Source organism: Pituophis catenifer, unplaced genomic scaffold (assembly GCF_029215685.1).
Source record: "Pituophis catenifer annectens isolate HBS135680 unplaced genomic scaffold, rPitCat1.0.hap2 SCAF_1, whole genome shotgun sequence".
NCBI classification, from domain to species: domain Eukaryota; kingdom Metazoa; phylum Chordata; class Lepidosauria; order Squamata; family Colubridae; genus Pituophis; species Pituophis catenifer.
In genome coordinates this window covers 234,608,882-234,634,784 of record NW_027256881.1, presented here as the reverse complement: position 1 = coordinate 234,634,784, position 25,903 = coordinate 234,608,882, and the positions used below count along the sequence as shown (strand labels likewise).

At 42.8% G+C, this 25,903-nt stretch overlaps 1 protein-coding gene and 1 long non-coding RNA gene across 2 annotated transcripts; both read left to right on the top strand.

Annotated features, from left to right (window-relative positions):
- Nucleotides 1–242: 242 nt before the first annotated feature.
- Nucleotides 243–25,903, top strand: CARNS1 (carnosine synthase 1). Its single transcript, XM_070957102.1, has 11 exons — nt 243–474; nt 4,977–5,104; nt 9,986–10,005; nt 10,404–10,656; nt 11,788–11,877; nt 13,464–13,951; nt 14,462–14,663; nt 17,124–17,215; nt 17,684–17,915; nt 20,893–21,164; nt 22,979–25,903. Exons 3-11 carry the CDS (start codon nt 10,003–10,005, stop codon nt 24,209–24,211), a joined length of 2,865 nt encoding a protein of 954 aa, XP_070813203.1. The 5' UTR covers nt 243–474; nt 4,977–5,104; nt 9,986–10,002; the 3' UTR covers nt 24,212–25,903.
- LOC139327308 (uncharacterized) lies at nt 12,086–12,334 on the top strand. Its single transcript, XR_011601661.1, has 2 exons — nt 12,086–12,169; nt 12,260–12,334. It is a non-coding gene; the product is annotated as an uncharacterized lncRNA (long non-coding RNA).

Here is a 25,903-nt window from a genome sequence, read left to right as displayed (position 1 = left end):
GCTAAATCCACCCGAGTTAGGATTGATCCCAAAGAGAAGAGCCCTAATAGTAACATGCAACAGAAAGGGAACCCGTAGCTTCATTCCTTTCAGTCAAGAGGAAATTCTGACCTTTCACATCACCTCCCCCCACCTCCTCCTCCCCGCGAGAATAGGAGGGGTTCCCTTCCCCTCGCCGCCTGCTTTTCCACCGCTGGCAGCCATCCTAGTGCGCGCTCGCTCCCTAACCCCGGGATCGCGTTTCGTCTGGTCAATGGTGGAGGGCGGTCTCTGGTCCCGGCAAGCGCCCGCCTGTTTTGCTCCGATGCTTGCTAAACTGCCGCTCTTCATTGGGTATGCCTCTCCCGTCTCCCTATAAAGCCTGCCTGCCTGCCTGCTTGGATCCGCGGTTCATTCTGGGGCTCTTTCCACCCGCCCTCGCCAGCGGACCGGATCGTGCGGTTTTGGCCTTAGCATCCTTCCCTTCTTTTCCAGGTAATCCGGGCTGGAGAAGACTGGAGGAGGAGGAGGAGTGGCGGGTTTTTCTCCCGTTTCAGCGGCTCCAGAATCCGGGGGAGCCGGAGCGGGGATGGCGCTGCCGCTCACGGATGTGAACGCTGCTTTGAAGTTACGAAGAAAAGGGGGTGCGACGGCGGTGGTGGGCGAGAGGGGGGGGGAACGCCGACCGCGTGGCCACCCGCGCTTGGAAAAAAATGATCAATGTGTGCTTAGGGGGGAAGGGGGGGGCGCGTTTCCTTTCAAGGTTGCAAGCGAAGCTCTCCTTTCTGAGGAGACTCGACCCGGATTCGTTTGCGACTTGCTGATCGGCGCGTCTGTGAATTGCGACCGAAAGTCTCTCAGGCGAGGCTGGAGGGGACGGGCAGCTTTCACCTTAACCGCTTCCCGTCGTCGCGGCTGGGGCTACGTGGGGAATGTGGTCACCTCTGAAACGTGGGTGGCAGCTCGGACTACGCCTGCTGTTGGGGGCAGGGAAAAGGGAGGGGGGGGAGAATCGGTCGAGATGCCTGCGGGGGACCCTTGTTTCGCTTCAACTCCGCCTCCGGAGCTCCCGCTCTACCTCCCGCCGCTCCGCCGGGAAAATAAAGGCGCCAAATTCCATCTGGGAAAGGATGGATAAAGGCTACGATCTCTGTCCTGACCTGACTAGGATCCCGCTTACCAGTACTTCGCCGTAGAAAGATCCCCGGCAAGAAACCCATCTCCGTGGCTCCTTAGATTGGAGTAGCTGAGCGCGCCTCGCCGCACATTTCTGGATCTGCCCCTCTTTGGCCTTTTGCTCGGACTGGAGTCACACTCCTTCCGCGCACCAACAGGCTCGGAAAGAATGGGGAGAATCCACAGAAATGCTGCTCCTTTCTCTTTGACTAAGAAAGAGAAGCGCTGTGGGGAAAACAGCAAAGAGCTAGATCTTAATTGGCAGCATTGTTGTGGTGCTCCATCACTGCAGGTTTTCAAGGGGAGAGTGGATAACCATTGGTTCGAAATGGTATAGGCCAGGCTCTAGTCCAACAAAGGGTTGGACTAGAAGATCTTCAAGGTCCCTTCCGACCCTATTATTCTACATTCTAAATAAATGTTGCGGTTTGCTTGGTCTTTGGCAAAGGGAGCGGCCGCACACACGGAAGGCTCTACCCTCCATGTCAGGGCTTCCCAGACAGGGTACTGGATTAGAGCAGGGGCTTTCCAACCATATCCCAGCCGCCCAAACCTGTTAGTTCAAAACAAAACAAAATTCCAAGACCCCCTATTTGAGAGGCAAAGCCCTATCTGTAGTAATGAAAAATTTGGAATGAAATACAGTGTGCACGCTTATTGTAATTTATTAATGCAGATATTAAAACTGATTTGAATTTCACAAAAATAGATTCCTCAATTGCAACACCGGAATATGCTTGGGTTTTTTTTCTGTTTTCACCAGTTTCTGCACTGTTTGTCTATACTAACTACCCATATGTGGAAAAATATTCAAATTACATAAATACTTGCTAGGCGAAGTAAAAAAAAAAAGAGAATAGACAATGTAAATTTTCTGGGGATATAACTCTATGGGGGGAGGGTTATAATAGTTTAATATGGTGAGACTGAACAATTATCCAGGAAAATCACCATTTGGGATGTCTCTTAGAACAGTGGTCCCCAACTTTTCTGGCTTGGCAGCTCTGGAAGGGGAGAGGGGATGGTTCCATGTAAGCAGTAGGCACGTGTGCACCCAGCTCCATTTGTGCGTGCAGTGGGCATGTGAGCCTGCCACTAACACGAATGGAACTTCGCATGTGAGTGCAAGCACCCACTGCTTGCATAGTTCATCGCTCACACGGTTCAGTTCTGAACAGGGTTCTGAGGGTTTGGAACCCCTATCTTAGAATGAATTACTGAGGAATGCTGATGATCTAATGTAGATAAAAATGACACACAGTACAATAATTGCAGGAAAAAAGTAACGGATTAAGATGGTGAAGTTAAATTTGACTTTTTTTCCCATTGTGCATGCCAGGCAGAAGCCACTTCAGCAACTCTCTACCTCCTGCTTGCCTAGTTTTGCAAATGCAATGCTAACACGTGTTTACTCTGGAGAAAGTCTCATTCCAAAGGGATTTGAGGCACACATGATTTGCAGCCAAGCTATGAAATCCTAAAGTTCTTTCTTTTAATTCCAATACAGTTTATCCTTAAATAGATATGCAATGGATGTTGCCTTGACACAAACATACATACAGGCAGTCCTCAACCTACAACAGATCATTTAGTGATCATTAGAAGTTACAACGGCACTGAAAAAAGGGACTTATTTCACACTTAAGACCGTTGTAGCATCCCCATGGTCATGTGATTTATATTCGGATGCTCGACAACTGACTCACATTTATAACAGTTGCAGTGTCCCGGAGTCATATAATCCCCTTTTGTGACCTTCTGACAAGCAAAGTCAATGGGGAAATCAGATTCACTTAAGAACTGTGTTACTAATTTAACAACTGCAGTGATTCATTTAACGAATATGACGAGAAAAGTAACAAAATGGGGCAAAACTCACTTAACGTGTTTCTCACTTAACAACATAAATTTTGGGCTCAATTGTGGTCTTAACTTGAGGACTACCTGTACGCACAAACATTAGTCTGTAATATAAAAGAGATACATTTCCAGGAATGTGCAGCACTTTGGTTTTGATCTTTTAAAATCGTTCTGCCTCTCTTTGCTGCATGTTAGGACACAGTAATAATCACAAGGGGAAAGGCATTTTTGGCATTGAAGAGGGAGGGTCCGCTCGCCCTTCAAGGTAGTCCAAACAAGAAGCACAACCAGGAATACTATACTACCTTTATCTTTATTGTAAGGTTACACTAACACAATCTTGCAAGCCTGTATTTCTCTCCCCCCTTTCTCTTTATTCTTGAGAAGACTAGAGAGGGTCCCTGCTCAAACATTCTGGCTCAGCTTCTGTGGACAGAGGTATCTTTTGCGTGACCGTTGGCTAGACTGTCTCTTCCTCCCACCCCTCCAAGGTCATCCCCACATACCATTACAGGGACTCACCGGCTATCACTTTTGTGCTGAAGTCTAAGTTAGAAACTCCCCCAATGGATTTCCAACTTCACTCTGGTTTCAGTTGCCCTTTATGCTGTTCAAAGTTTGAGGGCAGGCTGGATGTCAAGTTTTGGGTGTGTGCTTGTGAAGGGACAGCAGTCGGAGCTGGGGGAGGTCAGCGGGGAGTGAAGGACCGAGTCTGTCATTCAAGGTGTTAACCCCACCCCTCCAGTTCCTTACAGAACCCATTCAAGGGAACCCGGTTTGGAAAAAAAAACCAAACCCAAATTGGAGTATCAGAGCATATGGACAGCAGGCATAACTATGATAGGAACCTTTGTTGAAGTCACTCCACGGCTTACAAATTCATGAATTTGGGAAAGGATTTATTTCTGTTCTGAGTGTTACCTAACAATTGCCAAAGACAGGTAGTCCTTGCTTAATGGCCGGTCATTTAGCGACCATTCAAAGTTACAAGAGCTACTTATGACAAATTTTCAAAGTTCCACTGGCTTTACTCACAACCCTGCAGCCATGTGACCATATTTGGGAACTGACTGTCATTTAGAGCCATTTACAGCATCCCATGGTCGCATGATCACATTTTCTGTGGGTTGTGGGGTTTTTTGGAGAGGGATTCCGTTTCCAGCATTTACTTCTGGTTTCCAGCAAAAACACCCATTGGCGAGAACAGGTTGGCTTAATGACTGCTCTGTTCACATAACAACTGCAGCAAAAAAGTTCATAAGGTCAGACCCACTTAATGACCGCCATGATTTACAACTGTAATCCTGGGCTCAATTATGGTCGCATGTTGAGGACTATCTGTAGAACAAACAGGACTTTAAAATCTCTTCATTTCTGTGTAGACCTTACAAGCAGGCTCTTGTCAACAAGCATTAGCACGAGCATTGGGGAAAACGGCTGGAAAGAATGTGCCTCTAGGGCTGGACCAGCTGGAGAATTCCAAGGCTGGAAAGAGAAGGGTTGAGAGCATCTGGGAATATGGGTGCCTCTCCACTGGCCAGATAGCCTGCTTTAATCCCAACAGTGCCATAAGAGAAATAAGAACAAATAAAACTCTTTAGGAAAAAAAGAAAAGAATTGAGCAGGTGACCTCTTAACTAATATACAGTATGTTATAAATATTAAAAGTTGCTGGGTTACTTAACCAAAATCCAGCTTTAATCATCTCAGATTTCATGCTTGTAAACTCTGATCATTATGAAAAAAATAATTTTTAAAAAAGTTACCGGTAAGCTAAGGATTTCAACAATAGCACTCCTGGTTGAAAGTTTCATGAAGCTGGGACCTAGGAACAGAAACTAGAAAGTTATGTGTGCCAAATGCAGGGAACACTTTTGTTAGAAGTGCTACTAAAGTGTGAATACTTTGTTTGATTAGATGAAAAAATAAGGACTTTAAATTGACTTCTATGCCCTTTTTAGGTTCCATCTTAGGATAAATGACAGTACAGCTAGAAGGATCAAAGAATCAAGAGAACTGCCAGTGGATCGATGCTGAGCTCTTGAGCTACAATTGGCTGACTAGATTTGTCCTCACTCTATCCAAGGAGGTAAAAAAAAAGAATGTGTGCTGTTCCACCATATTTTTGCTTGCTGTAATGGCAGCCTCTCTCCAGGTCAAGTCCCCCTCTAACCAGAGGTGATTTTATAGCAGTAAAAAGGCTCTTGGTGACATTATTTCAAAATCTATTTTTCCAGATATTTAATTATGGAAAATGGAACTATTTAATTTAGTTCCAAACAGATATATGGAACAAAAAAAATGGATGAAAAGATAAAGTTAAGCATTCCAGGCTAAAAGAAAGTGCAGTGGTTTGGGGTGGGAGCGCTTTTTCTTGCATGCTGGTTCAGCTGTACTTTGTCCTCATAAAGGAAAGGAGGCTATCAGAACAGATTAGACTGGGATTCAGATATTTTATTCTGGGACAGAAGTGAGAGCCACTCCTACAATTCATATCACAAATAGACACACCCAAGCTTTATTTAAATGATTGTGGTGCCCCTGTGTCCAAATTATGTACATGTGGCTACTTTAATTTTAATCATCAACGTGGTTATTACAAGTAGTCCTTGGGTTATGACAGCAATTGGGACCTCTAAGCCAATGTCACTAAGTGATGCAGTCATAAAGCATGACATCACATGACCACATTATTTAGAGAGAAAAATCTCAGCAGTCTCAGTTGCCATTGTATCCCTGGACCATTCATTAAGTGAAAACTTCACAACCTCTGTGAGGGAGGAAACAGATCAGGCACAGAAGAGATTGTCAATAGAAATCACTTGTTTCTTCCTCTTTGCAGAGCAGAGGAATTGGAGAGGAAGGGATTACAAGAGAATAAACAGGCACAGATTACAAGAGAATGGAGAATACACTGGGCTATTTGCATAGCTTGCTCACAGCCCTGAGTGCCAGTGCACTGCTTTCAAGGTATATTCCTAATTGTGTGCCTGCTTATTCTCTTGAAACCTCTTCCTCTCCAATGAATGTAAATACAAACATTAATTCCCTTCTTGCTAATTATCCCAGCACCAAAGAGAACATTTCAAAGGACTGGAGGAGTGGGGAAAAGGAAAACATAGTCATGGTCAAATAACTTCTCACTTAGTGGCTACTTTCTTAATGACAAAGCTGCCAGTCCCAATTGTGGTCACAAAACGAGGATTATCTGTATAACCAAATATTAGATTGACGGGATAGTTACTATTAAACTGAAATATGTCAGCTTTCTAGTGATGATTTAAATAAACTCAGTGAACTGACATTTGGAAGCTCATGTGTCTAATGAGCCTAATCTCTAGCAGTTGAACTATTCTATTTCTTAGTTTCCTAAACAGAAAATGTAGGATGCACAGGCTGCTAGGATACACAGGCTGCTATTCAATTATTGATTAAAATGTATTGGATGCATTACTTCAGTGTAGGTGCTAGGGGTATACATTACCAATTGAAAAGAGTAAGAGGATTTTGTTTCTCCCATGGAAAACTCTGGAGAGACTAGTATGATATAATATTGCAGAATGGCATATTGCTAGAACGGGAGAAGATGGCGGGAAAAAAGCGGAGTTGAAGTTTGCAATCCTGCTTATAGTAATTAATTCCAAATTTTGATTGGGTAAATGGATTGCGTTTTGTAAACAGATTTTATGTTGTGAATTTCATTGGAGATATGCCATTGGAAGTTTGGAGCAGTTAAAGAGAACTGAATTTTTTAACACAAAGAAAGAAATATTGGAATTTACAAAACATTCATGCACAACAGTATATAGAAATACGTGCTCTGGGGAGGCATCAGATTCTTGCCATATAAAGCAGCACATTTCCTTTACTAGTGGGGTCCTACTTGGACCTTCTCAATAACTGCTGACAGCTTTGTTGCACCGAAAGCTGCACTTTGGGATGGTCATAATCACAGCATTTCCCAGCTTCTCTGTTTGGAAGCATGAAAGAAGATACAAGTAGATACAAATCTTCAGACAAAAGACATACAATTTCTTGATGCTTGTGGGGGAAAAAACAAGATTAATACCGTCTCTAGCATTTTGATTTGCAAAAGGCTACAAGAATTCAAAATGCTACAAGACCGATGCTTACATCATGGGTAGCAATAACTTTACCATATAAACTTTTAAATGTTTTGGAGTTCCAGGTACTTCAGTGTTGACATTTTGTTATACTATTGTTACTATAAATTGGTACATTTATTTAATTAAATTTATTTATTTAATTAAATTTTTATACCGCCCTTCTCCAAAATAGGACTCAGGGCGGTGCACAGCCAAGGTAAAAACAAGACATATATACAAACATGGTGAATCTAAAAAACTATTTAAAATAATTAAATGTTTTGGCCAAATTAAAACCATTTCCAATTTAAAATCAATTTAAAAAATTAAAAAATTTGGTCAAGCCAGCCCAGCTTGTTGGAATAAATAGGTTTTTAGGGCCCGACGAAAAATCCGGAGGTCTGTTATTATGCGTAATTCTGGGGGGAGGGTGTTCCAGAGGGTAGGCGCCACCACAGAGAAGGCTCTCCCCCTGGGGGTCGCCAGCCGACATTGCCTGGCGGACGGCACCCTGAGGAGGCCCACTCTGTGTGAGCGTACTGGCCGGTGGGAGGCTATTGGTGGCAGAAGGCGGTCTCGTAAGTACCCCGGCCCTAAGCCATGGAGCGCTTTAAAGGTGGTCACCAACACCTTGAAGCGCACCCGGAAGACCACCGGGAGCCAGTGCAGCTCGCGCAGGAGAGGTGTCACATGGGAGCGCCTCGTCGCCCCCATGATCCCCCGCGCGGCCGCGTTCTGGACCAGCTGGAGCCTCCGGGTGCACCCCAGGGGGAGCCCCATGTAGAGAGCTTCTCTACATCTTTCCATCAATCCCTTTCAGCTCAGTAGAACTATTAATCTGGTGAGGCCAGTAGCCCCACTGATTCAGTCAATAAGAGCCTTGCATGAATCTTCAGAGCTTGCCAAAGAGACTGAGAGTATGCGGAATTATCTAAGTTTAATTCTAACATTTGCTTTATTTTATTATTCATTTTCTTTTTAATACATTCTTTTTACAATACATTCTTTTTAATGTGTTGTTTTGATACAATGATATTTATACAATATTGATTGAAGATTATTGATGCTTTATTGTTTAGATAACGTAGACTATTGGAAATAAAGAAAGGAAGAGAAGTATTTTATCAATATTCATTACAATTTGGGATATCAATATTATAAGCCAAAGTTTATTTGATATTTTTTTCCCCATCCAGAACTGAATATACCATCAGGAGAACGTGTGCGTGTCTAGGTCTATGTGTAAAGCATGCCAACAAAAGGACTTATTTAAGCAAAGCAAAATTAACAAGCCTTAAAATGCCAAAAAATAAAAGAAAGAAAAAAAAGGGGGGGGAATGGGGTTTGGAGTTTCTAACTTCTCTCTATTTATACATCTGCTAATTTACATTGTAGAAATGTAGGCCCTCTCAGAAGCCAGGCTGTAAGTGATGCTCCATGATGTACTGTATATATGAGAACATTCTTGCTTAAATTATTTAGCATTCTTGCTTAAGTCTTCATATTGTTGGAAATGTATCTTCTTTCCAGTGTTGGGTAAAATTCATTCTTGTTGGTTTCTCTTCAGATCATATAAATCTTTCACCTGTTACTCTGATTTATTCTTATAGAATGACTTCAATCTGTGAATTCCCAGGTGTAGCAAAACATCTCTGTCTGAATACACAAAGCAGGTTATTCACCTGCCACTAAAAGGCCAAGCTAGCACAGAGTTCAAGGCACACATATATTGGATTTTTTTCTAAGTATTTTGAGCCATCTTTCCGTATGTAAGGAGAGTAAATATATACTTCCCCAATGCAATATTATTGCAATCCATATCAAATCAGGTTTTTTCCCTACTTGGTCTCATCATTTTTGCTTTTTCTGTAATATTTTGTTGCTGAAGACATCTGAAAATCCTCAAACTTTGCATTGTTTTTTGGGGCCTTGGGTAGATGGAGTTTTTTAAATCTCTTTAATAATGATCATGAATGTTGCACAATTTAATTTCTGCCTGTGCTTGTAGGCTACTATTTTAAACACCACAATAAGGACCAAGTAGCACTAAGTGTGATGGAATTTATTGCCTGGTTCTGTGAGAATTTCAAATGCTGCTGTGATATCTTTGTAAGAAGGCAAGGGAAATATGGATGTAGCCAATTTTAAATTGAAAATGCTATCTCCAATATTTGTCCTTTGTTGTTCATACACATGGCAAACCCTTTTCCACAAGATCTATTTCAGCCTGTAAATGAGAGAGGTGGAAAATGAGCAACAGAATGAATGCGACATAATAGCAATTGTTTCAAAGAAGCATAAGATCAAACACGTCATTGTTTTCAAAACGGAATAATTTGGCATGATTTCAAGATAACAGAAGAAAAATCGGTTATTTATATTTTCTGGCTACCTCACTCCAAATGATTCTGAACAGCTAAAATACAGTAAAAGAAAGACAGATCATAAGCATACAGAGGACAAAATAACTAAGCATCCTCAGGAGTCCAACCACCAAAGCCTATGAGAACAACCAGGTTTTCACTGAAACTCACTGAACAACATTATGGGCAGCTATAGAAATTAAATCAATCAATCAATCAATGTCAGAGTCTTATGGCTCTCGGGTAAATGTTGTTCCAAAGAGTAGCCATGACAGAAGCACAGAAAACCCCAGAAAGCCAGATATTCTCTTATTCAAGAGTTTGATGATGGCAACTGTTCTGCCTAAGAAGCTTCAATGTCCCTTAAATTTAATTGTGTAAGGTTATGGAACAACATCCTCATCATTTTAAAGAGATTTGTGTCTGGATTTAGGGATGGGCTAAATATTTGCATCACAGGAAGTATAAAGAAACATAATTTATTTATTTTTTCCTTTGCAGTATCTTCACCTTGAACAATGGTAAGTTGTTTTCATCGCATCTCTTCTTTTTCTGCCATTCCTGGCTTGTGTGTGTGTTGCTATTTCATGCATGCGTGCACACAGAGACATATATTCTTAAAGACAGTATGTGTGCATATTTTTAAGAATCCCCAATATCCCATTTGAGATTATTTCTAGAGGGGATTGAAAAGTGAAATGAAGATCTGTTAACAAGTAGAAACTGATTTCTAATGGGTGGTGGCTGGTATCACCTTCCTTTTTTGCACTGAAGATCTTTCTCATCTTGAGTCTTTTATGGACCAGCAGCTGAGACAGGGGAAAACTCTCAAAATAAGTGTCTCTCTGTTCTTTGGATGGAATCTAAAGTGCATCTCTTTGCCTTTTCCTTGGCATATTTCTCAATACTTTGACTGCAGTTGTCTCTGGACCAGATCCACACTGAACCACCCCAAACACCCAAGGAATTGGATTGGGCAGAACAGAGCTTTCTTCCACCACTGAGTCCGCTACGCAGCTCCCGGCACCGAGATACACTCCTGGATAGCAAAATTAGCCCTGAGGATGCACAGGCCAGGGCCTGGACAGCCTATTACTATGACTTGTTGCAGTGCAGCTTACAGCAGCAAGGGCTCCCAGAAACCACTGATCACACCAAGGAGCCCCGATCAGGTGGGTGTCACATTGTATTGGTCACATGTAGGATACATTTTAACTATGATTGATTGAACAATTATATATCCTGTCACAAGAGGTGGGCTTCACATAATTTAACAACCGGTTCACCCCAGCACTGAAAATGTGAGCGCGCATGCGCCTTCCGCCCATGTGCACGATCTTCTCTGCATACGCTTTGCTCACACGCACTCTTGTACTCATGTGCGCAAGAAAAAAAAAGTACAGCTAAATAGGACGGTATAGCACCAGGGCGGGCCCTCCCCTCCCGCAGGTCACAACTACCAGTTCACACGAACCGGTACGAACCGGCTGAATCCCACCCTTGCCTGTCACCTGATTTGCACATATGTTTAAATCATAATGGCTTATCCTTATATTTGGAATCGGGATGTAAAATACAAAGCTAAAAAAGATTAAAAAAAAACCTCCTTGAATGAAGCTGATGACTCATGAAGGTATTCATGTAGCTTTCTGGACAATGATAGGGGATTAAAAGAAAATCATTTACCTGTCTAGTCTATCAAATTGCCTGATGATCCTCTGTCCAACTACTAACCCGGTCCAACGTGTTTAGCTTCTTTTTTTTAAAGTTCAGCTCTGATGGGTTAGGTCCTGCCACCTACTGAAGAAAGATACAGAGCTTTTGTGCCTGAAAGCTGATGGAATAAATAGAATCAAAGGAAATATATAGGATAATCTGTCATCTCATGATAGAGTAATCCTTATATTTGAGCACTTCATCTGCCTCTATCATCATCATCTTCTTTTAACGACCCCATAATCCCTTGCCGGGTGGAGTCTGGACATCGAATGAAGCTAGCAGAGTGTTTACTGGCCGGATGTCCTTCCTGTCACCAATGCAGAGTTTTGTTGAGCAGATTTATCCTCATTGTGTCCAAAGAGAAATATCTGCCTCTACCTAGGATCAAACTCACAGCCTCCTGATTGTGAGGCTAGAGCTCCAACCCTAGGCCACCACACCACACCACTCCACTTCATCTATACCTGTAAAAAAGACTTTTCCAGCGATTCTGCCTAGGAGATGACCAGAATGCAAAGAAAGAAAGAAAAAACCCTGAGGTTTCGAGGTTAATGGACTACTGATTTTGTTCATGTCTTATTTAGGATTTGGACCCTCAGATATAACCATCTGTGTCTTGGGTTGCCCTGCTTCATATCTGTCAGTGCTTCTGGAAGGTGGCAACCAGTGTCCTGGTAAGTTCTTAGATTAGGTATTTTGCTTGACCTTAGCCTATTCTTAACGTTTGCTCAGAAGTGCTGAACTGAACTGACCTTATGCTCTTCCACTTGATAAATTATAATAAATGTGAAAGCTCATTACCATCAATTAATTTTCAAAATTTTGTTTCACCCCAAACATACGGTCAGAAATGAGCCATGTTCAGTGCTCTTCAAGCTAGTGCCTTCCCATATGCCAGAAGTGCCAGAAGATATATGCCACTTCCTTGCCAAGGATGCCTTTGAAAATCAGCTGTGATCTTCTAAGGTGATAAACAGTAGCATCTTCTTTATCATATGATAATTCCAATTCTGAAGATGCTAATCATTTTTTTCTTTTTCTGTTCAATCATGTCAGATCCTTGGAGACTGCCTGAAAAGTGGAAGAGTTTTTGAACATCAGTGACAATTAAACTAGATATTGGAGATACTATTTGTGAATCCTCTCTGTCTTAATTTCTGGTTCCTGGTTAGGTCATTTTACTGTTTCTTTGTTTCAGGAGAGGAGGCTAAACCAGAGTTGGTTACCATTTTGAATGTTTAAGGAATTCAAAGTTGTATATTGTCACTTAAACTGGAACAGTTTTTGGTGTTCCAATTTTGAGAGTTAAATCTGTTTTGTAAGGAAGGCCAAGGCATCTGAATGATTTCCAGCTGCACGGATAACACGAAGAACCAGCTCTTTCTTCTCCCTCCACTTGCCCTTCAACACTTTTTTTGCTTTCCAGGCAAAGAGAGATGAGCTGGTAACTCACAAGCCATTTTTTGCTTGTTCGTTTTTTCTGTTGCCTTATCCCAACATCCTTTCAAAAACAAACAAGCACATCCTTTCCAACAAATAAAATGCAAAAATGAAACAAGCAGACACAAAGTAGGAAGCTATCTATGCAAAGACCTATCTGTACACCTTTAATTATAAATGTGTTGCTTGTACCTTTGGGGAATTAATGTTAGCAGCTTAAAAAATTGCATGTTTAGCTTTCAGAATGCCTTCTGCATACTGCAATAAGGGCTGGATATAACATTATTAAGTCAAGGCTTGAGGTACTCTCCTCCAAAGTGTAGGAGGACATTTTCCTATAATGTTTTTCCTTTCATAAACCTTGAAAGGCTGTCACCCAAACAGCGAACAACCCATTGTAATAGAATGACTGGCTAATGCATAATAATAATAATAACAATAATTAAAAAAAACCATATAATGATGATGTGCTAATAATATCCTGAGAGATTATTCTATTTTCCTTGTTCAGTCTCACTAGGTTCACTGGTGTCATGTGGGAAATATGTCAGGATAGCACATTACAGAAACAGGAAGGCAATTTGCTGGTTCCAGAGACATTGTGAGAGCCAGTAATCAGGGTGCTGGTGGTACAGAATACATTTTTCACTGTTTTGAATGGCCTGGGAACTGGCAAATTGCCTTGCTGTTTTCTGTTCTGTTACAGGTTATTATGATGCAAATGTGGTATAGGCAATTTTGGGTTCATTTAAGTTTTCACAACATCCTTACTTTCTCAGATATATCCACAGGCTGGATTTCCCGTCTTCTCTTTCCCTAGGTAACATGCTGCTGTGCTTGTCACCAGCCTGGCTCTCCAAAGTTCCCTCAGAAACTCATCCTGGTGAGTCATCTTTATACGTACTGAAGGCTGTGACATTTGAGCTTGGCGGCCGCACAGTGCTGGAAGAATTTTCTTCCCCACGTCGAGTCAGCTACTTCACAGGGAGCTTTGGGCCCTGCAAGCTGCAGGGCCAGTCAGCGGCAGAATTGGCCCGAGATCTTGATTGCCCCACCGGAAGTTCGGGAGAGTTGACTCGCCTGCTAGAGGACAAGTTGCTGACCCGGCAGCTGATAGATCAGAAGGGAGAAGTAGATGTGCCTCCCACCCTGGCCTTCACCTTCAAGCGCCCAATGCTCCTAGGCAATGTGACAGAAGAGCAGCGCATCCACATGGTTGAATTGAGTGGCCGGGAAGGACAAGACAACCTTCTGCAGGAAGAAATTACAGCCTTCTTGCAAGGTGGTGCAATGGAGTCTTACAAACAGGTAAGAGGTCCCAAACTCAACTGAACTGAGGGGCTTCCACAAAGAAGAGGGGGTCAACCTATTTTCCAAAGCACCAGAAGGCAAGACAAGGAGCAATGGATAGAAACTAGCCAAGGAGAGAGCCAACCTAGAACTAAAGAGAAATTTCTTGACAGTGAGAACAATTCACCAGTGGAACAGCTTGCCTTCAGAAGTTATGGGTGCTCCATCACTGGAGCAGATTTTAGGAAGAGATTGGGCAGTCATTCTTCTGAAATGGTATAGGATCTCCCACTTGAACAGCGGGTTGGACTAGAAGACCTCCAAGGTCCCTTCCAACTCTGTTATTCTGTTCTGTTATTAGAAAGCAAGACAGATAGGAGGTGAAGACAAGGGCATTATAGAGCAAGAGAACTGCAGTTCTTTCCATTCAGATGAGAAGATAGGATGAGTGTTGGAAATAGAATACAGAGTTTTGGGGAAAGAGCTGGACATTTAAGCCTTGCTGCCACAGGTATTGTACTTCCACAGGTGGTGGTGAAGCCCTCAGGCTGGCGCTGCAATGGAGCCCAAGCTGTATCATTTCATGACAAGTCAGAACATGGAAGCGTTCTGCAGGTGGTCCTTACCTTACTGGAGACTCTAGAGGAAGACGAGAGCATTTTGCTGGAGCCTTTCATTCCTACTGCTCACATCATCCAATCTGGGCCTTTAGTTACAAACAACTCCTCAGGTAAGGAATAGCTATTATTTCCCCTTATGTCACAAAGCTAAATATCCTACAGCTCAGTGCCTGTAACGTACAGGTAGTCCTTGACTTACAACAGTTTACTTAGTGGCCGTTCGAAGTTACAACAGCACTGAAAAAAGTGACATGACCATTTTTCACAGTTATGATCATTGAAGCATCCCCATGGCCACATGGTTTACATTCAGCTGCTTGACAACTGAGTCACGCTTATGACGATTGCAGTTTCCCGGGGTCAGGTGACCATCTTTCACCACATTCTGACAAAGGCAATGGGAAAGCCAGATTCACTTAACAACCGTGTTACTAATTCAACAACGGCAGTGATTCACTTGTGGCTAGAAAATTCATAAAATGGGACAAAACTCACTTAACAAATTTCTCACTTAGCAACATAAGATTTGGGCTCCAGTTGAGGTCACACAACTTGATCACAACAGATTTGTGGCCATACATTGACGACTATCTGTATAGTTTAATCTACCCTTCAACCTCCTATATATGCTGGAATATAACTCCCAAACTACCTATAACCATGATGGCGAACCTATGGCACGCGTGCCACAGGTGGCACGTGGAGCCATATCTGTGGGCACGTGAGCGTTGCCCTATCTCAGCTCCAGCGCACATGCATGTGCCGGCCAGTTGATTTTCGGGCCTTCCGGGCCCACCGGAAGTTGGGAAATGGGCCATTTCCAACCTCCGGAGGGTCTCCCATGGGGAGGAGGCCATTTTCACCCTCCCCAGGCTCCTAGAAAGGCTCTGGAGCCTGGGGAGGGTGAAAAATGGGCATTCTGGTCCCACTGTGCCATCACATGCCAATAGTGGGGGGAGTGCGGGGGTCACATGCACAGCGGGGCGGAGCAGAATGAATTATGGGTGGGGCACGTGCGTGCGCGACCCCGCCCCCCCGCACTCCCCCCGCTTTTGGCACGTGATGGCAAAAAAGTATAACAACAACTGGGAATTCTAGGATTTGTAAGTCCTTCGTATCCAGGGTGGATTTGATTTAAATCAACTTGATTTAAATCACAATTTAAATTGTGATTTAAATCAACTCGATTTAAATCATAATTTTTAAAGAGCAACTGTCATCTCTGTCCCGTAGTGGCTCCTCCTCTGACCCTCTGTTGACTCACCGACAGTCCCTTCACTTTAATGGGACGGCTGGTGATGCGGCAGTGACACAACAAGGTGAGGAACATGGCGGGTAGCAGGTGAGTGGATGCCCGCTAACAAGCATTGCCATGATGGATCTGAAATGACAGGTGCTCTTTAAATGTAAGGACTCATTCTTGCTGGTAGTTAGGATCTTTAATATTATTATTTGCAAACAAAATGAAGGTTTCCTATTTAGCTTGCAGAGCTTGGATTCATTGAATGAGTTTACCAAAAATGTAAATATTGCAGAATATACAGCCTCAAGCTACATAACTAAGCTCCATTTCATGCTGAATAAACTAAATTATTAATGTATCTTAAATAGAAAACTATCTTTAGATAGATTTTCACTCCAAAAGCATTTTATTAAAATAAGTTTGATTTAAAAAAAAATCTGATTTAAATTTTAAAAAATCTGATTTAAATAAAAAAAAAGATTGTTTTGATTTTTAAAAAAAAAAATCATCAATTTTTATCCATCCCGTTCGTATCCAAAGGTACCAGCACAATGAAGACTCAGTTATTCCATAAACTATTGTTTCTTCTACTTGCTTCGCTTCATTTTGTTAGCATCTCTTGCATGTACGAGGGCTTGAGCATTTTGGAAGAGAGGCTTTGTGATGATTTATGGTGTGGTAGGACCTGCACAACTCACAGTCCTAGTAGTGATTGTAAGGATAATATATTCAGATCCACAATTCTCCAAAATTATTTGACTGATAGTACTCCAGAGTAATATAAGCTTTTCATCAAACTGTCTTGTCCTCTTCATTTTCCTCCATATATTAATAATATATTTATATATTATATATTAAACCTTTATTGTCACTACACAACATATGAACCATGAGATTGGTTGAGCTCCCTCAGTGCACCCCCCCCAGCACAATACAACTCACAGTGAAGACAGAAAATCCCTAACCCAATAAATCAAATAACAAACACCCAGTCCTATTGCACAAGTGTGAACATGTTACACGTTGCGCCAGCCCTGCAAATTCATCATACTATGTAGTTATGATGTTATTTTGCATTCAGGAGTTCATCAGACTACGGATAAAAACTGTTCTTCAGCCTGTTTGTGCAGCTGGCTATGCTTCTATATCTCCTTCCTGATGGTAGGAGGGTAAAGAAGTGCTGACCAGGGTGTGAGTCGTCCCTGAGGATTTTTCTCATTCTTCTAATTCAACTATATATGAAGTTGAATATTCAGCTCCTATGAACTTGTCTTTATGATCGCTTCCATTTCTCTTTCCTATTTTTCTTTCTGCTCTACATCTCCAGTTCCAGGCAACATATCTCTGCAGCGCAACCTGGCAATCCGAATTTGTGCTATTGTATGTAGGTCCCGAAAAGACCAGCCTCTGCTAAGCAAGGTAAAGGGAACCCAACTGAAATTAAAAGAAAACCAAGAATGTATCACTGGTAAAAAAAGGCATACAGACCACAGAAGAGCCATATGCAGTACAAGAGATGATTAGCATATTCACACCAATTTTGGTGTCCCACTTTGTATTTTTCTTCAGAACAGTGTAAAAATAATTGAGCTTACAATTATTGGTGCTTAAAAATACAGTAAACCTTTCACGCCAAAATAATGTCTCATTTAGAAATAAGCTAAGTTACATAATTAGTCATTAGAGTGGCAGTTTTTACCCTCCTGCTGGGCAGGAAATACTCTAATATCTCAAAATAAATAAATAAAAAACCTGGAGATCTTTCTATATGGCTGTAGCCATAATCCAATACAATGGACACAACCCTTAGGACTCTTTGAATGGAGATATTAAGATAGATTGTTCACAATAGTTCAAAAAGATCTTAAACCTTTTGGTTCTTTTCAGGTAATATGTGGTGTAGGTCCAGCAAATAAGCCATTGAAACACCAGACTACAGTGCCTCAGAGTCTGGAAAGCAGCCTACAGCACTGGGGACTAAAGGATGAGATCCAAATTGCTGCAATCCACGCCCAAATTAAGAAAAAAGCAGAGGATGCCATGAAAGCCTTCATGGATATGGAGGCTAGTCTATCAGTTGAGCAGAAAGGTGGTCGCCGAGCACAAACTGACATTATTGGTAAGCTTGTCGCATCAGTCATTATATCTTATTGTTTGTAAGATATTGTGGGGTTTGATTGCACAATGAAACTGGGGTTGTCAGAGCAGCTGAACTACAGTTTTAGCAAAGCGTGGGGCAGTAGTGTGAAGTGGCTTTACTGATTATAGTAACAGGACCAAATAGCATCCCACAGCATTAGAGAAATTCCTTTCCAGGTTCTCTGTTCTAGAAATAGGCTTGCACAATGTCTATTTTTATGTTTAGGTTAGCAGCTGCTTGCCTGGCAGTAAGACTAAAAGCATGATAGTCTCTAATAAAAAAAACAACAACACTGCATGATATTTCCTTTATGTTAAACATTGCTGCTGCCTGCCTTCTTGGAATAGAGGCAAATTAGGGTCTTCAAACCACATAGTATTTATTGATCTGGATTACTTTATTTTTTGGCATAGTCAATTGATTCCAGCCTCTGAGGATATACTTGAGCAATAGGTTCTTGTGCAATTTTCCCCTTAAAAACAACAAACAACAACCAAACTTGGTTGCCACCAGTGAATTAAACTTGATATCACCATTTCACTTCATCTGAAATTCACAAGTCTGATTTTTTTGTGCTAAATTACAGCATTTTTCAGAGTATAAGATGCACCAGAGTATAAGACACACCTTAGATTTTGGGGAGGAAAATAAGAAACTATCTGATTGGCAGGTGGATGGCCTCCCGGAATATTCCCAATCAGCTGTTCCCAGAAGTGAATTTTAGCAACAGGTTCCTTGGTTGTGAGCTCTGTGCCTTGCTTTTTTTTTTTTTTTTCTGCCTCTGAAAGTCTCTGAAATAGAGCTTCAGAAAAAAAGCCTCTGAAGCTCTGTTTGGGGTCTTCTTTTCTAAAGCTTCATTTCTGATGCTTTTTTCAGCCTCTGAAACCTCCGTTTGAGAAGCTGGGTGGGGCAACATTCGGAGTATAAAACGCACCCAGATTTTCACCCTGTTTTTTGGGGGGGAAAGATGGATCTTATACTCCAAAAAATACGGGTATCTATTTTCCATGTTACTATTATGTACTACTGATCAAACTTCTCCCAGCCTTACTCATTGTTGACAACAGCTTCTTTGCCTCACACAACCTCAACTACCGCTTGATAACAAAAATAGGGAAACAGAAACACATTCTTGGTTTGCTATTCTTTTCATTGTTCTTTTTTTCCCCAATAGCATGACTGGTGTGACTGTTTGTGGTGAAAGAGAATTAGTGATGAGAGGCTTGGAATGTGAGTCCAGGCATATTTTTGGTAGTGTTAGAGCTGGATATTGGGTAGGAGGCAAATAGGCATGAAAGAAGTGAAAGTAAAAAATATTAGCTTTTTTTCACTATGTTGATTATTAGTATTTTAAAATATTTTATAAATCGGTGTTATTTGTTTAAACTTTGAGGTGGTTGTATTGTTATTATCTCTGTACTAAAACAAAAGTCAGAGTTCATTATTGTTATATTAGTTTGATGCATAATTTTTGTCACTTTAATTTGTTGTGTTATTCCCTTTCCCTTTTCTGCCAATTTGTATTTTAATATTTAATGTTGAAATGTAACAAAGATACCATTAAAAAAAAGAAATGAAATTAAAGGTAGAATGACATGTTGGTGATCTCTGGCAGGGCCAAAACGAATGTCTTAGTTTTTCTTGATCCATCAGCAGCTTTTAGTGACATCTGTGTCACTAATTAGTGGTATCCTTCTGTGGGGATTAGGGGTGGGAGAAAATGGTTCCCCCACTCCTAAATGGTTCTCCTTTCTCCATGGTTGATTCCAGTTGGCAGTGAAGGGTGAGGAAGAGATCAGTCTCAAGACCACTGAAATGTGGAGTGCTTCAGGTCTCAATACTCTCACTCCCTTTTTTAATAACTATATGAGGCTGCTTGGTGAGGTCATCCAATTTGTAGTTAGACAGTATGCTAATGATATCCCCTTATATCCTGATCCCAAGCTAACCAGGTGATTCTGAGATGTCTCAGTGTCTGGAGAAAGCAGAGGTCTGGGTGGAGAGGAACAGAAGCAAACCCTGATAAGAATGACTGGCTGTGGGTGACCATTCAGGTCACGAGATGGTCCATTTTTAATCCTAAATAGAGCTGTACTTCCCGCTTCAGGACTGCTGTATAATTTGAAGGTCTCCTTGCACTCACAACCTCTTGCTCAAAGACCAGATGGCAGCCATGATCAGAAATGCCTTAGCTCTAATTCATTTTGTGTATCAGTTGAGTTCATTCCTGAACTGGGAGACTCTAAGGATAGTTACCCATACTTTGGTCACCTCGTGTTTGGATTATTGCAATACCCTATGCAGGAGGCTGCCCTTGTAGACCAACGAGAAGCTGCAGCTGGTTCAGAATGCAATACATTGGCAATTATGGACATGCCTTGGTGTGCCCATGTAATACTTATGCTTGGTGCGCTGCTTTAGTTTCCAGTACGCTTCCAGGTGCTCATTATCACCTATAAGTCCTTTATGACATAGCCCCTGTCTGTCCCCCATATGATTAGGCAGACTCATCATGTTCTAGGTTCCATTGATTAAAAATCTGATGGGAGACAGGAAGCAAGCAGTCTTTGTCATATTGCCTGCCCTCTAGAGGAGGGGACTCCAACCTCAGCAACTTTAAGCCTGGAGGAATTCAACTCCCAGAATTCCCCAGCCAGCTTTGCTTTGCTGGCTGGGGTATTCTGGGAGTTGAAGTCCTCCAGGCTTAAAGTTGCTGAGGATGAAGACCCCTGCTCTAGAGCAATATTTCTCACCTTTGGAAACTTTGTGGACTTCAACTTCCAGAATTCCCTATCCAGTATTCTGCTGCACCAGAGGGATTCCTTCGTTTCTTCTCTCTTGTGTTATGTACTATAGCTAGGATCAAAGGTAGCCTCTGTGGCCTTTCTATGGTCATTCAGGAAGGCCTTGTTACAAATGTCCCTCTCTTTTTTTTTTGGCATCTTCTTTTCTACAGGGGTGGATTTTCTTCTGAGCTCAAAGGACCAGGTGTTGCAATTGGTAGCCCTGGAGATGAACTCACAGCTGTGCCTGGAGACTTGCTCAGCCCTTGAATCCATGGGCCGGATGGTTGGGGCCCCAGGAAGCGAGACAGCACGCGCCTTGGTGGAGACAATGCTGCATCGTGCACAATGCCGCCTGATGGAGGGCAAACATGTGCTAGTGATTGGGGCCGGCGGATTCAGCAAAAAGTTCGTCTGGGAGGCTGCCAGGGACTACGGGCTAAAAGTAAGATGCGGAAACACAGACCTGTGCAGCCCTTCCAAGCTGCAGGATGGACTAGCTAGAGCAGCACCACCCCACAGTCCCTGTCCGTATCCCATCAATGTCATGGGCATCACCTAAACAGAGAGGGGAGTAAACCACAGACCCACGTTACCCATCAGAAGGGCTTGCTCATTTCACTTTTGCCCGTAAAGCTGAGGAGTTGGCCTACAGGTCCCATTTCCAGCCTTGCCATCTCTCAGGAGTACTTCAAGTGGGGCGTTGGAGGGCCCAATCCAGAAGCAAGGTCCTGTTGGAAGAGTCACTGGGGATGGAAACAAGTTCTGCGGACTTCAGAGCTCCTTCCACCACTTCCTGTCTCCATGTAATAATGTTAGGATGCAGATATGGGGCAGGACAGATGAGCTAGCTGTGGAGATTGTGGATTCCCACTTTTCTCAAGAACCATCCATTCCCCGTTGTTATTTTGGCATGGTTCCTAGTCTTCAGTAGCAGCGTAAGAGGCAAAACCTGAAACTTTCATCACTGGGAATTCCTAGAATCACAGGCAGGCCTGCCCCCATCTTTCTAAATATCTTTTTCCTGATTTTTCCAGATCAGATTCAGGATATAAGTACTGTTCCCTACAGTCTTATCAGACACTGGTGTCTTCCACCTGTAGAAGAGGTAGAAATGCAGTACAGTACTGTTACTGCGCCAAGAAGAAGCCATCTTGGGTTTGCTAGTCTCAAAGCTCTTAATTTCCAAGACCTACTTATCACTTGCGCAACTAACTGCCTGTTTAGAACCAGAAAGAAGGTCCCTCCAAATAAGTTGGATGTTGCATCGAAATGAGATAAGGGGATGTATATAATAGGTCAGGGTGGGAAGATGACTGGGATGAAATGAAAACTAACGGCAAGAGTAGAAGGACGCAGACCACTGAGCCAGAGCCAGATTTAGCCTCTGAAAGCTCATTCCATTGTCCCTGAAGGTTTCAAGTGCTTTAATGTCAGCTTATTCCTCTGCGACTGAAGGATGATTTTGCCCCTCTTGGAGCCTTGATCCATTCTCCAGTTCAGACCCCGAATTGAGCACAATGGCTGCATGTGCCACAGTCATATATCCACAACTGCAGCTTTCAAAGTGGGGACGGTCAATATCCTATGCTTTATCCAAGTTCCTCCTGGAAAAATGGCTTGGCTCTGAAGTTATCCAGAGGCTTGATAGCCTCCGTGTCCCTGGAGTTCACTGCTAAAAAGCCCCTGCAGTGAAAGAGATAACGTTGGCCCATCCCCACACCCTCGCTCTTAACTCACAAAACCCAACGCTGGCACTTCCCTGATCTAACCAGAGTCTAGCTAAAGAGTGGAAAATGAAACTGTGATTCCCTTGTTCACACAGCCCTTCCCATGCAAGCAACAGGGTCATCTTTGATTTCTCAAGACTGTGAACGCTTTTTAGCCAGCCTGCCTACCAACATGGGTATTGCCTCAGCATTAATTCCTCCTCCCAAACCTAGAGGACAATGGAGCTCTTCCTTCTAAGCCCTGCTGCTGCAGAAACGGGGATCTAGAGAAAGCTCAGAAAGCTCAACCAGCTTGATGGAATGGAATGGTCAGTTGATTGGGGAAGCATCTGTCTATTGATAGTGCCTTCTTCTTAAGGGACTCCTGTATGGTCCCTGATCCCAAGGAGTTGGCCTTCTCTGATACTGTCTGTAGTGATGCATCTCTGATTTTTTCCCCCTCCTTCTCTGCATCTCTGCCTTTCCTTCTTCCCCACCCTGTTTCCACTCCCCTTTCCTTCTCTTCTTCTCTCATCTTTCCCATCCCCAGATCCATCTGGTGGAGACCGATCCCAACCATTTTGCCTCCCAACTGGTGCACACCTTCATCCACTATGACACCACAGACCACACGAGGGATGAAGAGCATGCCCGGAAACTGCTGGGGCTTATTCAGGAGAGGGGGCTGCATCTGGATGGCTGCCTGTCCTACTGGGATGACTGTATGGTCTTGACAGCGCTGATATGTGAAGGGCTGGGTCTGCGCTGCAGCTCCTCAACTGCCATGCGAGTGGCCAAGCAGAAAAGCCGCACTCACCAGCACTTGTTGCGGCGGTGCAAGGAGGGGTCTCGCTGGTCCTCCGCAGCACTCTATGCTGTGCCATGCTGCCACCTGGAGAGCCATGCTGATGTGGAGCGAGCTGCCAGCCACATTAATTTCCCAGGTGTCATGAAGCTCGAATATGGGGCCGGAGCGGTAGGGGTAAAGCTGGTAGAAGATGCCCAGCAATGTCATCTGCACTTTGACAAGATCACACAAGATCTGAAGGATGACTCGGATTATTTCGGCATTGGGTTGGGTTGGGGCAATAACATGCTATTGATGGAGTATGTCTCAGGCACTGAGCATGATGTGGATCTGGTGATATATGAGGGACGGATGTTGGGGGCATTTGTGTCTGATAATGGGCCCACCAGGGTGCCCAACTTTACAGAGACGGCAGCCTGCATGCCCACTTGCCTGCCCCCTGAGAGTGAAGCACAACTTATCCATGCTGCTTATCAGTGCTGCTTAGGTTGTGGTCTCACTGATGGTGTCTTCAATGTGGAGCTCAAATTGACAGCTGCAGGCCCCAAACTTATTGAAATCAATCCTCGTATGGGTGGCTTCTACCTCCGTGATTGGATTCGGGAGATCTATGGAGTAGACATCATGCTAGCTTCTGTCATGGTTGCCTGTGGAGTGGCCCCAGTCCTGCCCACACCCTCCCGTCCCCGTACAAACCTAGTGGGAGTGATGTGCTTAGTGTCACAGCATCTCCAGGCTCTCAAATCCACAGCTAGCCTAGAGATACTTCAGGCCCTACATGAGCGTGGTGTCATCCGCCTCAACCTGCTTGAAGATGAGATCGTGTCTAAAGAATATGAGGAGCCTTATTGCAACGTGGCTTGTACCAGTTCTAGTCGCCATGAGGCCTGCATCAAGCTACTAGGCATCTGCCAGGTGCTGGGCATTGACTCCCTGCATTACCCTGTTGCTTACTTCCTCTCTCACTTCAAATAGCCTTGGAGATTCAGCTCCCTCAAGTTGGAGCTGAACTTGCATGTGTGAGAGAAAGAGTGAGTGTGCGTGAGAGAGAGACTTGTCTATTCCTTCTAAATTATCCTCTTCTTATTCCTAAGTTTTCACCCCTGGAGTTTGCATTACACAAACTTCCTACTTACTAATCTTTGGAGCCATCTCTGGGAAGCGTTCACACCTTGAAAGGGCTCACTTCTTTTAGGAAAGGATTCTAATAACTATTAAATCCTCCCCTTCTGCCCTCTGTGTGAGGATATTTGCTTCTATTTTATTTGTGCTTCTGATTAATCTTCCTGGTCCCAGCCCCTGGTTTCTAAATTACTCATGCGCTGGACCATAGATAATGTGAAGTTCCAGGCTCTTCACTTTCTCTTTTTTTCACTGAAAAAGGGGAAGTTCCTTTAAGGTAGCCCTGCAGAGAGAGCCTGTTGCATACTTCCAGAATCAATGGAAGAGAAAGCTAAGGTCAATTCTTTAGAGCAGGGGTGTCAAACTGGCGACCTGCCGGCCGGCCACGCAGGCCACACCCACCCCGACTCCACAAAGGCAAAAACCGTCACGATACGTCACGTGACGCGATTGAGTTTGACACCCGTGCTTTAGATCCAATATTTCAACAGCAACATACTACAATAAATGAGCAAGAGTATTTCTGAAAGCACAGTTTTTCCTGAAAGGAACCATTGTATGCAAACTCCATCCATATACAGGTGAGCATCTAAACACCAAACCAACCTACTTAAAAAAAAAGGATGCGAACATACAATAACAGATGTTTAGCAATAGTATGTAAGATTCAATAAGATCTGCTGGCTCCACACTTGTAAACCTTGCAAATAATAGTTTAGTGCCTTCTGATCCTTTTTAGAAACTAACAAGGACAACTTTATTCTAATCAAACCATAAAATAATGAGGGCAATAGAACATCCTGTGATGAGTCTTCATATTCATAACTGATGCTGGGAAAAGCTACTATATATATATATATATTATTTGTGCTTGTAAGATTAACATCTATAAGCATCTCCTTACCTCTGTAATGTGCCAAGAATTCCACAAAAGAATATTACTATAACAATATTTCCAAGCACATGACAATAATCTATTATAACATTTTCTGGTTTGCACCCCTAACTTCAAATAATCAACCTTCCAATGGAACTCCAATGACCCTAAGGTCCTACAATACTGAGCAGCCATAATGCTAGTTTCTGCAGTAACAAGCTGTAATTTTGCTACCAATTTGAATTGTGAATACTATACTTTGTGCATAATCCAAACATCCCCAAAACTAATAATACACTTAAGTATATTTCTAACCAGCATAAAGAGCAATGAGAAAAAAGTGTAAATCTGTGCAACTGAAAAGCATTTCTGTCTTTTTCATGGTTTTTTTTTTACCATTTTCACAACAAATGGAAACTCAGTTGGCAACTGATTTGCCTGAGAAAATATTGAGAACATGAGATTTAAAATAACTAACAACTTGAACCTATTTGGATCAAAGAATTGGGAACTGGGAGCTTTAAGGTAGTCAAAGTTGGCTATCAGTGGGAGCATTAGTTAAGCATGTCCTCTTAACTGGTTGGTGACTCTACCTGCCTATTTTTCCATAACCTCTGTAATCAAGCAGGTATAATAGTTCCTCCCCAATAAAATGCCATGCAAAAATA

Bases quoted from the DNA above. Each gene is read 5' to 3' on its own strand.
- CARNS1 (XM_070957102.1), top strand. The intron at 14,664-17,123 runs GTAAGGAATAGC...CTACATCTCCAG, and splicing joins AGTTACAAACAACTCCTCAG to TTCCAGGCAACATATCTCTG. The intron at 17,916-20,892 runs GTAAGCTTGTCG...TCTTTTCTACAG, and splicing joins AGCACAAACTGACATTATTG to GGGTGGATTTTCTTCTGAGC.